At 37.1% G+C, this 17,685-nt stretch overlaps 1 protein-coding gene across 1 annotated transcript in view; it reads left to right on the top strand.

Moving 5' to 3' along the window:
* The window catches only part of ALMS1 (ALMS1 centrosome and basal body associated protein), a 166,450-nt gene that overhangs the window by 30,362 nt on the left and 118,403 nt on the right, over positions 1–17,685 (top strand). The window contains exons 4-8 of the mRNA XM_036873812.1: positions 1,240–1,357; positions 2,489–2,499; positions 4,517–4,635; positions 4,742–4,891; positions 10,400–10,559. Coding sequence (XP_036729707.1) covers positions 1,240–1,357; positions 2,489–2,499; positions 4,517–4,635; positions 4,742–4,891; positions 10,400–10,559 — 558 coding nt within the window. The remainder of the gene's footprint in view (positions 1–1,239; positions 1,358–2,488; positions 2,500–4,516; positions 4,636–4,741; positions 4,892–10,399; positions 10,560–17,685) is intronic.

The following is a 17,685-nucleotide window of genomic DNA, read 5'->3' as shown; positions in this document are numbered from 1 at the left end:
TCAGGAATTCAGAAGAATTTTTTTTCCTTTAAATTAGCAGTTCTCAAACTTTTTGTTCACAGGATTTCCTTGACACACTTTAAAATTACTGAGAGCTTTTGTTGATGTGGATTATTGATATTTTCCCATATTAGAAATTATTAAAACTGAGAAATCTAAAAAATATTTATCAACTCATTAAAAAGTAACAACTGGGGGCTTCCCTGGTGGCGCAGTGGTTGAGAGTCTGCCTGCCAATGCAGGGGATACGGGTTCGAGCCCTGGTCTGGGAGGATCCCACGTGCCGCGGAGCGACTGGGCCCGTGAGCCACAATTGCTGAGCCTGCGCGTCTGGAGCCTGTGCTCCGCGACGGGAGGGGCCGCGATAGTGAGAGGCCCGCGCACCGCGATGAAGAGTGGCCCCCACTTGCCGCAACTAGAGAAAGCCCTCGCACAGAAATGAAGACCCAACACAACCAAAAATAAATAAATAAATAAAAATTAAAAAAAAAAAAAGTAACAACTCCATTGCATGTTAACATAAATTATCTAGTTTTTTAGAAAAATAACTATTTTCCAAACCAAAAATATTTAGAAGACTAGCGTTGTTTTACTTAAAAAAGAAAAAACTGTAATGTCTGACTTAATAGAAGACAGGTGGGTTCTGATAATCTGCTTCTGCATTCAGGATGTTGCTTTATCATAGGTAATGTAGCTTCTGGAAAATTCCAGTGTATCCTTATGAGGGAATGAGAGTGAATAAGGCAAATGATATGTTAATATTACTTTGAATATAATTTTGACCCCAGGCATCTTCTGAGAGTGTCTTAGGGATGCCTGGGAGCCTGTGGACCACACTTTGATGTAAGATAGGAAGAAACCCTCATAATGGTTAGGAGCACTTGCTAAAAAGTAGAGTGTTTAGGTTCAGATTGCACTCTGGCACTTAAGCTATTTGAATGTGGACAAATTACTTAGTATTCTTTAAGATTTATGATCATGTTTCCTCATCTATAAGATGGATATAAAAATACCTATACTTCAAGGTTGTTATGAGGATTAAATAAAATAGTGTATGTTAAGTGCCTGGATCTTGTCAGGCTATTAATAAATGGTATTTGCTGCTGCTGCTGTTATATTATCATACTAATGCTTGTAGAAACTTCCAGATGGCAGCATATTTAGGTTCTTTAAAATATTATATAAGCTAAACAATTAATTTTCAGCATTCCCAACATCTTTATATTTGAAACTTTGCAGTCATACAAGACAATTTCGCTTCTCCTGATTTGCCTTTGCTGACATGTTTGACAAAAGATCAAGAGTTTGGGCCTGATTCCTTGTTTCACCAAAGTGAACTAGATTTTGCACCTCTGAGGTAGGATGATTTATTTTTCTGTTTGCATGTAACCTTTCTACTCTTTCTTTTCTTCTAAGTTGTTACTAATATTAATGACTTCAGGTGAGACTTTGGGTTGGGAGCTAGATATTCTCAGTACACACTGAAGATAACAAGGCCCTAAATTAAGGCATGATACATGTTAATTTGGCATAGTAATATGTGTAAAAATGAGCCAGGGGACTTCAGTTTCTTTAAAAATAATTTCTAATGTATTCTAGTATATTAGGCATATTTTAATTTAGAAGGCACACTAATTTTCTTCCTTATAAATCTCCCCTTTTGCTGCCCATCAGCCCACACCCATTCTGTAAAAAGCATTCATTTCATGGTCACTAGCTTGTTTGGCACTGTCATTTTTGTCAGCCAATATTGAATGAACCTAGCTATCTCTCCTTCGTAGGAGGTGCGAATATGAGCTAACACGATTTTTCTAATAGACACATCTAAATTAACAGTTACTCCAAATTAATGCCCTTTAGTCATAATGAGAGACAAGTTGAATTCTCCAAAGCATATTTGGAATTATCCAAGAATATGTTTTCTTCTTTTAGAAACAAAAAAGACGCCTTAAATTAAAAGTATAAATGTTAACAGAGTAAAAACCTCTGCCCTGTGCTATGTATTACTTTAAAATTACTTTTATGAAAAGTGTTCTATATGCAATAGTCAACCAATGATTAGGTTACTCTTTTGTTTGGGGAGTAGCTCACTTAATTGGTTTTCAAGAGCATAATAAATGAGTAGTAGAAGAATTAATGCAGGTTAAATGAATATTAAATTATGGTAGGTGATAAATTACAGATTTTAAATAGTAAAGTTTGAAATTTTCATTTAAAGAATCACTTTTTGGGGCAATATTGTTTTGAGGGAAGCCTGAGAAAATATCAGGGTCATAGGATGGTAGTTTACCTTCTGTTTTAAAAAAATTTGCTTTGTTCAGTCATTAGCCACCCTAAAGGAATTTGAAATTAGGACTTTGTTTTTCAGTATACTTTCAAATAACCTCGATTTCAGTGACATATCAGTTTTGTATTTTTTCATGTTAGTATTTTAAAAAATAAATGTTTTTAATGTGTTATTTATTTATTTTTAACTGTATATTTTCAGGGGAATTCCTGGTAAGTCTGAAGACACTGAATGGTTTTCTCGACCGTCGGAAGTTAGTGAAGCTTTATTCCAGGCAGCCTCAGAGGTAGCTTCAAACTTAGTTAACAGTTGCTTTAGTGTATCTCAGCACCCACTTATAGGTAGTACAGCTATTGAGTCTCAGCGCTCTTTATAAACTCTTGAACAAGGGACTGAAGAAGAGACTGTTTCACCTGACACATTTGAGGATCTGAAAACCCCCAAAGACTCTGATAGTTATGATGCTCTTTATTCATATATGTCATGGAAGACACAAGAAGTTATACAGGAGCCAGAAACCAATTTAGCTGATAAAGATCAAGTTTCTTTTTCAACTGCATCTGATACAAGTGATGAATACGTAACTCCTAAAGGAAGTGACAGTTTTGATGCTTCTTGTTCATATGTGCAATATGGGAAACAGGAAGCTTTACAACAGTTAGAAAAATATTTAACCAGTAGGGACCGTGATTCTTATTCAGATTCATCTGACACAATTGATAAAAATAAAATTCCTAAGGAAAGTGACCATTTTAGTGCCCCTTTTTCAGATATGCCATGGAGCAAACAGGGAGCTTCACACCATCCAGAAATATGTCTAATCAGTAAGGACTGTGTTTCTTTTCCACGTGAAGTTGCTCCTCGTTTTTATAGTAAAATGCCACATTGTTTTTTGCATTGTTTGTTGGAAAGAGGAGGAAGAGAGGTTCCCTTGACAGCTGATAGTCATTATTTTGAGAGTGTTTATTTAAGGGCTCCTGCTGAGAATGAGATGAAACAAAAGATGGATTCTTTGGAGGGTTATAAAAGAAATGAAGAAGATCTGGGGAAAGAATTATCTCAATGTTTTGAACTAAAGGAGAATAGAAATACTTTAGGATTTTCAGAGGTGCATCCCAGATCGTCAGAAATACAATATATTGAGAATGTTGTAGTTACTGATAATTCTGTAGAAGTGCCAGAAGCACATATACTCTCCAGGGGGCATGATACCTCTAAGATGGAGGTTTCTGGTGGTCCTCGTCACACTATTAAATCCAACTCAGATGAGACATCAGAACAGCTGTGTTTTCAAGAAGAAAGAAACCAAAAGCCACCTTCTGCTTTTGGTGGGAAAAATGTTGATGCTACTGAAAATGTAGCCTTTCAGGCAGTTATTGCCTCTATTGAACCTTCTGAGAAAGAGAGTACAGTAAATGAAATCCAAACTGACATCAATAAATCTTTAACAAATGACAGCCAAGAAAGTGAACCAAAAAATCCAGATCTTTCCTTATTAAATTATTATGAAAACTTTTTCTTTGATAAACTTAATCATCCACCCTATCAATCTACTCCTGGGGTGTTTGAATCAGCAGCTTCAAAACCATTGTTGTATAAAAAAGATGATGGTGATAGCTCCCTGTACTGGCATCCTAATTTAAAATCACTCCCCAGTGCTCCTCAGGAAATATTCATTAAGCCACTTTCTCTTAGTCCAGAGCTTAAGTCGTCATCTTCTTTAAGTGAAAAATCTCTCAGACAGGCTGTTGGTCTTGGCAAAACACAGTCGGCTTTATTTCAGTATGATACAGACAATGAACCGTTTCTTCCCATTGGGAAGATAAAGTCTGTTTCTGCTCTTGACCTTGCAGAGAAGTTAGGATCTTCAAACATTATTTATCCAATGAAAATATGGACTTCAGATTCTTTGGTTTTACAAGATTTAAAGCAGCACACCTTTGAAGAAGTTGCAGATTCCTCAAACTGTATTTTGGGTAAGAATGGAAACTCTAGTAACGTCATTGAAGGTCCATCTGCAGCTGTAGGAAGCAGCTTTTCAGCAAACTTGGTGGCATGTGATGCAGTCACAAGGTGCTTTGCCAGTGATCAGTGATGCATCATTAATTGCAGTTGGCCAAGAGACATTGCTGAAAGCTGATACAGACCAAGGTGAAATTCCTCGGCCTGTGGGAGCCAAGTCCAGTTTTACTGTCTATACAATTATGCAAAATGACTCCTATTTTGTAGAGGGCCTGCAGGGGAAGGCTGAATCTGACATCTATACTCTGGATGATGATACTGAATGCTGTAGCCTAGATGAAAATGCTGTTGTATGCAGGAAAAGAGTTGTTGAACTACAAAGAGAGGTGAGACAATAAAATGATTGTTGGGGAGAGGCATGGTCTTTTCCAGTATTGTTTCAGGAAATGGTATTGTTATTTGTTTTTACTTTTACTCTTTACTGTTTCCCAGATACGTGACCAAGGTGACTTGACTGGTGAGTGCATTAAGCTAGCAGGTTTAGAAAATTTGCTTGATGATCTAGAGATTTGTGACAGCTCCCTGCACTGGCAATCTACTGTACAGCTGCCATCTAAGGAAGAGAGCAGTTTTGAAGAGCCTGTAAGTTTTTCTGTTTGACATTTCTTATGCGGTAGGGAAAGAAATATTTTATTTGAAAAATGAGGATGAAAGTAAAGGGCCGTTTATATCCTCTAATACCAAATTGTGATGTCTAATCTGGTTTTCATCTGATATCCAGGAATATGCTGCATTAATTTGTTAGAGGTTGGCATAAAAGAAATATTTGTGCTTCGTAGACCATGAGACTTAGTGACTTCTGTGGTGTTTTGGAAAAGGCCATCCTTTGGAGCTTGCAGGCCTTTCATCTTGAGGCATCTTAACTCTTCCAAATTGTGCCAGCAAGAACCTTTGGGATGGTGTTAAGATTAGACTCATTCATGGAGATATTCAGTTGTGCTTTTTTCCCCCTCTGGCCTTCAATGTACGGGCCTTGGTATATAGGCCCTGACATATTCAAGTATTTGTTTAGAAACCCCTGAAAGATTTTAACTTCAGAGGTATCTTGAAGTCAAAATTTTCTTTTACATACAAGGCTTCATTTACCTGGATCCTTGGATCTTTTGGCTTTAATGTTTCTCTGGTCCCATTGCCCATCTGGTTTTGTCTGATACTGTCAGCTCCAATCTGGGTCCCACTTCCTGATAATATATTCTTACATTCTGTTAGTCATTAAAGACAGTTAGGTCATATATGTGGTATACGTAATGTTACCTTCCTTTTCCTATTTTCCCATGTATAAGATTAGTATGTCATTGGAAAGCTGCTAGTTTGAGTTGCAATTATATTTTAAAATATTTATTTATTTATTTATTTATTTCGCTACACTGGGTCTTAGTTGCGGCATGCGGTATCTAATTCCCTGACCAGGGATCGAACCCTGGCCCCCTGTGTTGAGAGCGCAGAGTTTCAACCACTGGACCACCAGGGAAGTCCCTGCAATTATATTTTGACCTTTAGGTTCAGGTAGTTGAAAAGAGAAACTGAACAAAGATTTTGTGATGAACTTTTCCTTTTATTTACAATTTATTGAATTTATTTAAAAATTTTAATATAGAGAACTGTTAGGTTAGTTTTATTTTCTTCAACATTCTAGACATTGTTTAATTCTAATTTTCAATTTAATAACGATGGGGATGAAAATGATAGCTTACACGCTGTGCTCAAATAATATGCTAAGAGATTTACTTACATGCCTCAATTCACTTAGGCCTTTGGTCAATCCTATCAGGGAGGATTGTTGGGGATTATTATCATCCCCATTTTACAATTGATATTTAGAGGGTTAAGGAACTTGCAAGTAGGGGAACTAGTATTTGAAACTAACCTTGTCAATATACTTAACCACTATACCATAAACTGTTCTTCAGTGAAACCAAAGCCAAGATTTTGCATCATTTTGGCAAGAGTGAAGGTCAAAGTTAGTTTTAATAAGAATGAGAAACAAAATATCAATTTTAAACTTAGTTTCTTTTTTCCTTTTTCTTCCAGTTTTATTGAGATATAATTGACATACAACACAGTATAAGTTTAAGGGATACAGCGTAATGACTTGACTCACATCCATCATGAAATGATGACCACAATAAAGTTAGTGAACATCCATCGTCTCATATGGATACAAAATTACAGAAATAGAAAAAAATTTTTTTCCTGATGATGAAAACTCTTAGGATTTACTTTTAACAACTTTCATATATAACATACAGCAGTGTTAATTATATTTAAACTGAGAGTTTCTGATTTTTTTGATAGTGCTACTTTTGTAATTTATGTCAACTTTTCATGTAGATAAAATATATTTAAAGACATGAAGATGTATTTTCAGTTAACAGTGATGTGCTGAGATTAACTCTTACACAATTTCAATTTTTTTTTGGGGGGGGGTTATTTATTTATTTATTTACTTATGGCTGTGTTGGGTCTTCGTTTCTGTGCGAGGGCTTTCTCTAGTTGCGGCAAGTGGGGGCCACTCTTCATCGTGGTGCGCGGGCCTCTCATTATCGCGGCCTCTCATGTTGCGGAGCACAGGCTCCAGACGCGCAGGCTCAGTAATTGTGGCTCACGGGCCTAGTTGCTCTGCGGCATGTGGGATCTTCCCAGACCAGGGCTTGAACCCGTGTCCCCTGCATTGGCAGGCAGATTCTCAACCACTGTGCCACCAGGGAAGCCCCAATTTCAAATTTTATTTGCCCTTAACTGTAGGTTTTTAGTCCAGGGAGGATGCTGTTCTCTATATTGTCTTTCACTCTTAGCTCTCTTCTGTGGTCTGGGAGTTACGTAATGCTAACATGAGGGAAACAATGAGCCAGACATGGTGATAATTTTCCTGCATGGCCCAGCTTGCTCTCAGGGGGTTTGCCTACTCTTTGGTTTCTTCCTTATTCTCATCTGTGTCTCAAAAGGGGCATTCATACTTGTTTGCCTCACTTTGATACGTATCCGTCATTCTCTAAATGATTATTTGAGGATCCACTTATGTATGATGTAGGTTGGGGCTATGAAGAGACTGTGGAGAATTGGAGTCAAAACCCTGTTCAGTTACTTTGTTAGCCTTGTGCCTTGGGCAAATGAGTTTCGAGGATCACTCTCCTTCCTTGTCTACATAAAGAATAGGAACAATAATAATCAACCTCAAATGTTATGTTAAATGGGGTGTAAGGTATGTAGCACTTACATGGTTAGTGCCTGGCTGTTAGTTCCCTTTACTGAAACTAGACCATTAGACTCTTACCAGGGCTTTCCTACTCTAATTCGTTATTCTGTTCCTTCTCTCTCCTTGTTTCTGGCAGCAGCATATTACATTCTTTTAGCCTCTATAATAAAATACTGTTTTAGTATCCCTTATTTTGGCCACGTAACTCTTAAATATTATTTAAGGTTGACTCCTTAGATTTCTTTCGTGTTTTTGTTGGTCCCCCCTCCATCCCAAAGAATTTGTTTCCTCTCAAGGTTTAAATGCTTTTCTCTGTGTGGATGGTTATCATCTCTATTTTAAGACCCTAGTATTATTTCTCCTAGGTAGACCCATATTCTATCTTGCATGAAATTTTCCTGTGAATCGTCCCAACATCTCATTCACCTTGCTTAGATCAGAATGACTCATTTTTTTCCTAAAATCAGAGTGACTTACAGATTTTCTCAGTTCTTATAGAGGTGTTAGCATTTCTTGGTTTCTTCATTGTCTTTGATTCTGTCTTCATTATTGATAAAAACTAGGAGATAAACCAATCTTGATTTTGTTTTCCCTCCTGACTCCTTTAATTTTTAGTGATAAACATCTGTTGATCTCTTAAACAAATACGTCTCATCTTTTTCATTCTGCATTTTCTTTTTTATTAACTGCTCTAATAATCTATATATTTCGAAGCTTTGAAATGTTATCGAAGTCAAGATTGGAATAGAAAATTTTTTCCCTACGTTTGGAAGCTTTAGGGGAAAACTTCTATTAAACACAGTGCATGCATGAGCACACACAAGTACTTATCTATCATATATGTGATATATACAGTTGACTGGGAACAATGTGGGATTTAGGGGCACTGACCCTCTGCGAAGTTGAAAATCCACAGTTGGCCCCCTGTATCCCCAGTTCCACCATATTCATGGTTCTTCCACATCCACACATTCAACCAATCTTGGATCATGTGTAGTACTGTAGTATTTACTATTGAAAAAAAGAAATCCATGTATAAGTGAACCAGTGCAGTTCAAACCCATGCTATTAATAAGCTGCTTGTCTCGTTCGGCAGTAGGATAATTGAAAACTAAGAACTTCATGCTATGTTTAGAGCAAGGTTCCTCTGCGTTATTGCTTTGGGATTGGATAATTCTTTGTTGTGGGGGGCTGTTCTGTGTATTTTAGGATGTTTATCAACATCCCTGGCCTCTACTTACTAGATGTCAGTAACATTACCCCCACTAAAGTTATGACAGCGAAAAATGTCTCCAGGTATTGCCACATGTTCCTTGGTGGGGGGAGGTGGGGGAGTGCAAAATCTTCCCCATTTGAGAACCATGGGTCTAGAGAAACTATATGGGCAGAAGAAGTAGAATTATTTATTTCCACATTCTGCCAGCTTCTTAAGAATGTTTGTTACTACACACTGAAAAACCCTTCATAAAAGAGGATAGAAAAATTCATGCTTATGTACATTTTTAGACTCCCTCCTGAGAGGGCAGCACTGGAATAACTTTTTAGGAAAATAAAAGTGGTATGTTGTTTTTATATGAGAGTATACTGTGAATTTGGTGAAAAGTTGTGTAATGTTTATGTACCAACATCAGTACTAATAGTTTCTAATTTCTTTTTTCTTTTTTTTTTTAAAGATTTTTTTTTGATATGGACCATTTTTAAAGTCTGTTGAATTTGTTACAATATTGCTTCTGTTTTATGTTTTGTGTTTTTTTGGCTATGAGGCATGTGGGATCTTAGCTCCCCAACCAGGGATCGAACCCACATCCCCTGCATTGGAAGGCAAAGTCTTAACCACTGGACTGCCCGGGAAGTCCCCTCTGATTTCCTTTTTTTTTTTTTTTCACAGAAGCCATGGTTTGTATGAAGATCCAATTATTTTTGAATTGTGTAGACTATTAGTAAGAAGGAATCCTTTTTTTTTTTTAAACCAGATTTTATATTTTATTCAAATCACATTTATTTTAAATTTATTTATTTATTTATTTATGGCTGTGTTGGGTCTTCGTTTCTATGCGAGGGCTTTCTCCAGTTGCGGCAAGCGGGGGCCACTCTTCATCGCGATGCGCGGGCCTCTCACCATCGCGGCCTCTCCCGCCGCGGAGCACAGGCTCCAGACGCGCAGGCTCAGTAATTGTGGCTCACGGGCCCAGTTGCTCCGCGGCATGTGGGACCTTCCCAGACCAGGGCCCGAACCCGTGTCCCCTGCACCGGCAGGCAGACTCTCAACCACTGCGCCACCAGGGAAGCCCTGATTTCCTTTTTAACAAGGACTTGCTGGAATGTCATGAAACTTCAGGAACTTCTTTTTCAGCATTTAACCTTTACTTCATCAGTTTATATTTCCCACTACTTTTGTTTCAAAAAATTTGAGAACTTATGTTTTTTGGTAACTGATCACAGATGCAGTTCTTTGATGCGTTTATTTTTCTTCTAAACATTTGTGGATTTCTTGAAAATATTTCTGTTCTCTCTTCCCTCCTTTCCTCTTTCCTTTCCCTAACATACCTCTCCTTCTTAAAAAAAAAAATGTCCTTGAGCTTGTCAAGAATATTACCATAGTTCAGATCATACTATTGTTAAGTAGCAAACTTCTGAGTTATAGAGCACTTCTAGGTCTCCTATCTGTAATATTCTATACAGGTAGACTTCCAAACCCTCAAATAATTTGTAGAGCCTTCCTGGAATTAACCAAACAAGATATGACCTATATATGAATTCAGGAGGGTTGAGAATATGATCTTGAGGAACTGGTATAGCTGCTTAGCATTCATTTTCATAAAAATGAGGTTATTTTTTAGTAGATGAAGTCTAAAATTAATCTTATTTTCTTCATTTTTTATCTCTTTTCATAGGTATATCCTTCTAATATGGACATTAATCAGTGTTTTTCATCTGTATTGCCTCCATTTGTTCCTCATGAGCCAACTAGAGAGTTGGAGTATCACTCTTCAGATCTCAGAATGTTGAGGGTATCTCCTGACACTGTGCCAGGGACTCTCAAACATTCAACAGGTACGTAGAGAAGGAGATTTTTTTTTTTTAATTAATTTATTTATTTATGGCTGTGTTGGGTCTTCGTTTCTGTGCGAGGGCTTTCTCTAGTTGTGGCAAGTGGGGGCCACTCTTCATCGCGGTGCGCGGGACTCTCACTATTGCGGCCTCTCTTGTTGCGGAGCACAGGCTCCAGACGCGCAGGCTCAGTAGTTGTGGCTCACGGGCCCAGTTGCTCCGTGGCATGTGGGATCTTCCCAGACCAGGGCTCGAACCCGAGTCCCCTGCATTAGCAGGCGGATTCTCAACCACTGCACCACCAGGGAAGCCCGAGAAGGAGATATTAAGTGTCCTATGACTAGCTTGTTAAAAATATCTTGCTGTGCCTAATTTTTTACTTTTGAACTCCTGCAATAATGTTAACTTTGGATTAGGTGTATTTATAAATCCTCAGATCTTTTATTAGATGAAGCATTTGATTTTCATTGCATTCTTCATGACAGTGTTTAGAACTGAATTACATGGAGGAGTCTGATATTAGAGTCAGTTTGTTTCTATATTCCTTTCTGTGACTTGAAGGGAAAAGGGAATTAAATGAGCATAAGAACAGATACAAGTTTACAGAGAGGAAACTGAGAGATTAGTTTTGAGGTAGAAAGCAAGATTGTCTGCTGAGGGAGGTTGAGAGTTGTGGAGGTGGGTTAAGGGATTTGAGGAGAGTGGCTTGATGAAGGCTTAGAATTTATGTTGAAGTGAATAGGGGATGGAGCTGACCAAGGATAAGCAGATGGATTGGCAGGTAGTTCTGAGAAGTCAGCTGAGGTTGGAGATGCCTATCCTGGACATTTTCATGTAAGTGAAATCATACAATATGAGATCTTTTGTGGCTGGCTTCTTTTACTGAGTACGTTTTCAAGATTTATCCATGTTATAGTGTATATCGGTACTCATTCCTTTTTATTGCCAAATAATAGTCCATAGTATGGATATGTCACATATTGTTTACCTGTTCATCAGTTGATGGACACTTGGGTTGTTTTCCACTTTTTCATGAATAATGCTGTTATGAACATTGACGTACAGGTTTGTGTATTTGTTATTTTTATTTCTCTTTGGTATATATCTAGGAGTGGGAATTTCTCGTTCATGGTAACAGTGTTTAACATTTTGAATAACTGCTAAACTGTTTTCCAAAGAATATGCACCATATTACATTCCCACCAGCATTATGAGGTTTCCAGTTTCTCCACACCCTCAACAACACTTGATTTTCTGTCTTTTTGATTATAGCCATTCTGGTGGCTGTGAAGTGGTATCTTGTGGTTTTGGTTTACGTTTCCCTAAATGTTACATTATTGATTTGAGATGTTTCTTTTTAATGTAGGTATTTACATTGATAGATTTCTAAACACTACTTTAGCTGTGTGCCTTAAGTTTTCGTTTGTTGTGTTTTTGTTTTAATTCATCTAAGCTATTTCCTAATATACTTTATAGGATTTTTGTGCTTTTAAATTTTACTGAGAGATGTTTTATGTCCTACCATAATGTTTATCCTGTAGAATGTATGGTTCGCGCTTGAGAAGAATGTGCATTCTGCTGTTGTTAGGTGGTGTGTTCTATACATGTCTCTTAGTTCTAGTGGGTTTATAGCATTCAAGTCTTCTGATCCTTGTTGATCTTCTGCTAGTTTTCTCCATTTTTGAAAGTAGGGTATTGAAGTCTCCAATTATTATTGTTTGTCTGTTTTCCCCTTTTCTGTCAGAATTGTTTCATATATTTTGAGACTTTGATATTAAGTGCATTTATGTTTATAATTGTTATATATTCCTGATGAATTGACCTTTTTGCTGTTGTCCCTCTTTAATTCTAGCAACATATTTTTTTGTTTTAAAGTCTATTTTGTATTATGTCTGTGTGGACTTTCTAGTTCTTATGGTTGCTGCTTGAATGTCGTATCTTTTTTCATCCCTTTACTTTCAACCTATTTATGTTTTTGAAGCTGAAGTGTATCTCTTGTAAATAGCTTATAGTTGTATCTTTTTTATTTCTTAATTCCAGACTGACAGTCTTTGCCTTTGATGTGATTGTTTAATCCATTCACATTTAATGTAATTATTGATAACATTGGATTTACACTTGCTGGTTTACTTTTTCTTTTCCATATGCCTCATGACTCTTTTGTTCTGTTCTTCCTTTACTGCTTTTTATTGCATTAAGTGAATATTTTCCAGTATTTTAATTTCTTTAATAATTTTGTAGCGGGCTTCCCTGGTGGCGCAGTGGTTAGGAGTCCGCCTGCCAATGCAGGGGACACGGGTTCGAGCCCTGGTCTGGGAAGATCCCACATGCTGCGGAGCAGCTAAGCCCGTGCGCCACTACTACAGAAGCCAACACGCCTGGGGCCCATGCTCCGCAACAGGAGAGGCCACTGCAGTGAGAGGCCCGCGCACCGCAACGAAGAGTAGCCCCCGCTTGCAAAAGCCTGCCCGCAGCAACGAAGATCCAGCGCAGCCAAGAATAAATAAATTAATTAATTAAATTAAAAAAAAATAATTTTGTAGCTAATTTTTATTTTTTTTTAAATTAATTAATTAATTTATTTTTATTTATTTTATTTTTGGCTGCATTGGGTCTTCGTTGCTGCATGCAGGCTTTACCTAGCTGCAGCGAGCGGGGGCTACTCTTTGTTGTGGTGTGGGCTTCTCATTGCGATGGCTTCTCTTGTTGCGGAGCACGGCTCTAGGTGTGCGGGCTTCAGTAGTTGTGGCATGTGGGCTTCAGTAGTTGTGGCATGTGGGCTTCAGTAGTTGTGGCTCACAGGCTCATTAGTTGTGGCACACGGACTTAGTTTCTCTGCGGCATGTGGTATCTTTCTGGACCAGGGCTCGAACTCATGTTCCCTGCATTGGCAGGCGGATTCTTAAGCACTGCGCCACCAGGGAAGTCCTAGCTAATTTTTAAAGTTATATTATTAGTGGTTGCTCTAGGGCTTATAAAATTTATCTTAACTTACCAGAATATACTCCCAGTTTATACTAACTAAATTCTAGTGTGATACAGAGATGTTTCTCCTATATAGATCTATTCCCTCTTCTTTGTATTTGCTCTTATTATAATACATAATACACCTATATGTTACAAACCCAAGAGTAGATTGTTACATTGTCATAATTATTTATATAATTTTATGTATTTTAAAGAAGCTCAGAGAAGTAGAGAGAGCAAATATTTATATTTATAGAGCTTGTTACATTATTATTTGAATTTATTCTTATTTCTTATTCTCTTTCTTATTCTCTTTATTTGTTCCTGTGGATTTATTACCACCCAGTGTCATTTCCTTGCTGTACTCTAACTTTGCTCCCATGTACCTCCTTTTGATGTTATTGTTGAATATGTTACATTTCTATATGTTATAGCCCCAATAATACAATTATATATGTGTTGTTTTATGTAAGCTTGCTTTTAAAATCTGTTAGAAGAAAGGAAAATATGCAAGTGTCCTGTCTTTTTGTAATTACCTAACATAATTATCTTTACTAGCACTATTTGTTTTGTTCTGTAAATTCGAATTACTGTTTGGTGTCACTTGCTTTCAGCCTGAAGAACTTCCTTTAGTATTTTTTGTAAGATGGGCCGGCCACCAACAAATTCTCTCAGTTTTTGTATATCTGGGAATGTTTTTATTTTATCTTTTCGAAAGGTAGTTTTGCTGGGTTTTGAATTCTTGGTTGACAGTTTTTTTTCCCAGCACTTTGAATATGTCTTTCCACTGTATTCTGCCTTTATTGTTTCTGATGAGAAATCAGCTATTCTTATTAGTGTTCCATTGTATGTGATTTGTTTCTTTCTTGCTGCTTTCAGGATATTCTCTTCGTCTTTCAGCATTTTGATTTTGATTATGATGTGTTGGTATGGATCTCTCTGTTTATCATTGAGTTCATTGGGATTCTCAGATGTGTAGGATAATGTTTTTCATCAAATTTGGGAAGTTTTTGGCCATTATTTTTTTCTGCTCTTTTCTGTTTCAGATATCCCCCATTATATATATGTTAGTGCACTTAATCTTGTCGAATAGCTCTCTGAGCCTTTGTTCATTTTTATTTATTCTTTTTTTTTGCTGTCCTTCAGCTTGCATAGTCTCTGTTATCATCAAATTCACTGATTCTTCTGTCTGTCCCTATTTACTGTTGAGCCTCTAGGAAATTTTTCATTTTAGTTGTACTTTCCAACCCCAGAACTTCCATTTGCTTCTTTTGTAAGTTCTATTAGCTTATTTTCTATTTGATGAGACATTGCCATTACCTTCTTTTAATTTTATGTTTTAATGTTTCCTTAACATCTTTATTGGAGTATAATTGCTTTACAATGCTGTGTTAGTTTCTGCTGTATAACAAAGTGAATCAGCTATATGTGTACATATATCCCCATATCTCCCTCTTGCCTCTCCCTCCCACCCTCCCTATCCCACCCCTCTAGGTGGACACAAAGCACTGAGCTGATCTCCCTGTGCTATGTGACTGCTTCCCACTAGCTATCTGTTTTACATTTGGCAGTGTATATATGTCCATGCCACTCTCTCACTTCGTCCCAGCTTACCCTTCCCTGTCCCCATGTCCTCAAGTCCATTCTCTATGTCTGCATCTTCCTGTCCTGCCCCACGGTTCTTCAGAACCAATTTGGTTTTTTTTCTTTTTAAGATTCCATATATATTTGTTAGCATACAGTATTTGTTTTTCTCTTTCTGACTTACTTCACTCTGTATGAACAGTCTCTAGGTCCATCTACCTCACTATAAATAAATAACTCAGTTTCATTTCTTTTTGTGGCTCAGTAGTATTCCATTGTATATATGTGCCACATCTTCTTTATCCATTCATCTGTCGATGGACACTTAGGTTGCTTCCATGTCCTGGCTATTGTAAATAGTGCTGCAATGAACATTGTGGTACATGACTTTTTGAATTATGGCTTTCTCAGGGTATATGCCCAGTAGTGGGATTGCTGGGTCGTATGGTAGTTCTATTTTTAGTTTTTTAAGGAACCTCCATACTGTTCTCCATAGTGGCTGTATCAATTTACATTCCCACCAACAGTGCAACAGGGTTCCCTTTTCTCCACACCCTCTCCAGCATTTATTGTTTGTAGATTTTTTGATGATGGCCATCCTGACTGGTGTGAGGTGATACCTCATTGTAGTTTTTTGTTTGTTTGTTTGTTTTTGTTTTTTCACACACACACACTGTGTTTTATTTTTACAAGAGATAAAGACTGACACCAAGCATTGTAAATGGATGACCACAACAAAAGCAACAATGATTACAGTTACCAAACACGAAACACACTCATACTATGTCATAATATTGACATTCAGTCCAGTAATCCTCCACTGTAACAGCTCCTTTACTTTGCAGTGAAAACTGATTTGTATATTCTTTGCCTCTGAGTCCTTGTGGGATTTTTTTTTTTTAATTCAAACAGAAAGTCACAAAAATTATAATCATTCTCATCAGTTCACTCAGTCCCATGTAATTAATTTTTTTTTATCTTGATCTTTTGTTAGCACTTTTATGAGCTCATCAGTTTTTCATTAGAGTTCTGAAAATGCTTATTCATTCAGTTCAGCAGTACAGTTACCAGAAACCTGTACTTGTCAGAGTCTTTTCTATGCATTCCTTGAAGATGAACCCCTTTTATAGGAACATATTTGCAAAAGCATCAGAGTACACCCAGAACTGTCTGTAACTGACAAAAGACTTAAAAATGACCACAGTTAAAGATTTGATGAAAGTTCATAATAGTGCAATTGACAAGGAAATTTAGTTATTTCTGAGATATACATTTTAAAGTAATAACTAGAATTATGACTTATAACATTATACCAGAACATATAAGATTTTTAGAAATTTCATGTAATGTCTGAAACATTTATATTAACATATTTCCATACAAATAAGCCAATGAAAGTTTAGTATTAGTTGTTTTGTTTGTTTGTTTTTTTATACTGCAGGTTCTTATTAGTCATCAATTTTATACACATCAGTGTATACATGTCAATCCCAATCGCCCAATTCAGCACACCACCATCCCCACTCCACCGCAGTTTTCCCCCCTTGGTGTCCATATATCTGTTCTCTACATCTGTGTCTCAACTTCTGCCCTGCAAACTGGCTCATCTGTACCATTTTTCTAGTTTCCACATACATGCGTTAACATACGATATTTTTCTCTTTCTGACTTACTTCACTCTGTATGACAGTCTCTAGATCCATCCACGTCTCAACAAATGACTCAATTTCGTTCCTTTTTATGGCTGAGTAATATTCCATTGTATATATGTACCACAACTTCTTTATCCATTCGTCTGTCGATGGGCATTTAGGTTGCTTCCATGTCCTGGGTATTGTAAATAGTGCTGCAATGAACATTGGGATGCATGTGTCTTTTTGAATTATGGTTTTCTCTGGGTATACGCCCAGTAGTGGGATTGCTGGATCATATGGTAAATCTATTTTTAGTTTTTTAAGGAACCTCCATACTGTTCTCCATAGTGGCTGTATCAATTTACATTCCCACCAACAGTGCAAGAGGGTTCCCTTTTCTCCACACCCTCTCCAGCATTTGTTTTGTAGATTTTCTGATGATGCCCATTCTAACTGGTGTGAGGTGATACCTCATTGTAGTTTTGATTTGCATTTCTCTAATAATTAGTGATGTTGAGCATCTTTTCATGTGCTTCTTGGCCATCTGTATGTCTTCTTTGGAGAAATGTCTATTTAGGTCTTCTGCCCATTTTTGAATTGGGTTGTTTGTTTCTTTAATATTGAGCTGAATGAGCTGTTTATATATTTTGGAGATTAATCCTTTGTCCGTTGATTCGTTTGCAAATATTTTCTCCCATTCTGAGTGTTGTCTTTTCGTCTTGTTTATGGTTTCCTTTGCTGTGCAAAAGCTTTGAAGTTTCATTAGGTCCCATTTGTTTATTTTTGTTTTTATTTCTGTTACTCTAGGAGGTGGATCAAAAAAGATCTTGCTGTGATTTATGTCAAAGAGTGTTCTTCCTATGTTTTCCTCTAAGAGTTTTATAGTGTCCGGTCTTACATTTAGGTCTCGAATCCATTTTGAGTTTATTTTTGTGTATGGTGTT

The sequence above is a fragment of the Balaenoptera musculus genome, chromosome 13 (genome assembly GCF_009873245.2).
Source record: "Balaenoptera musculus isolate JJ_BM4_2016_0621 chromosome 13, mBalMus1.pri.v3, whole genome shotgun sequence".
NCBI lineage: Eukaryota > Metazoa > Chordata > Mammalia > Artiodactyla > Balaenopteridae > Balaenoptera > Balaenoptera musculus.
The sequence above is the reverse complement of the archived record's forward strand: the minus strand, read 5'-3'. Positions and strand labels throughout refer to the sequence as shown.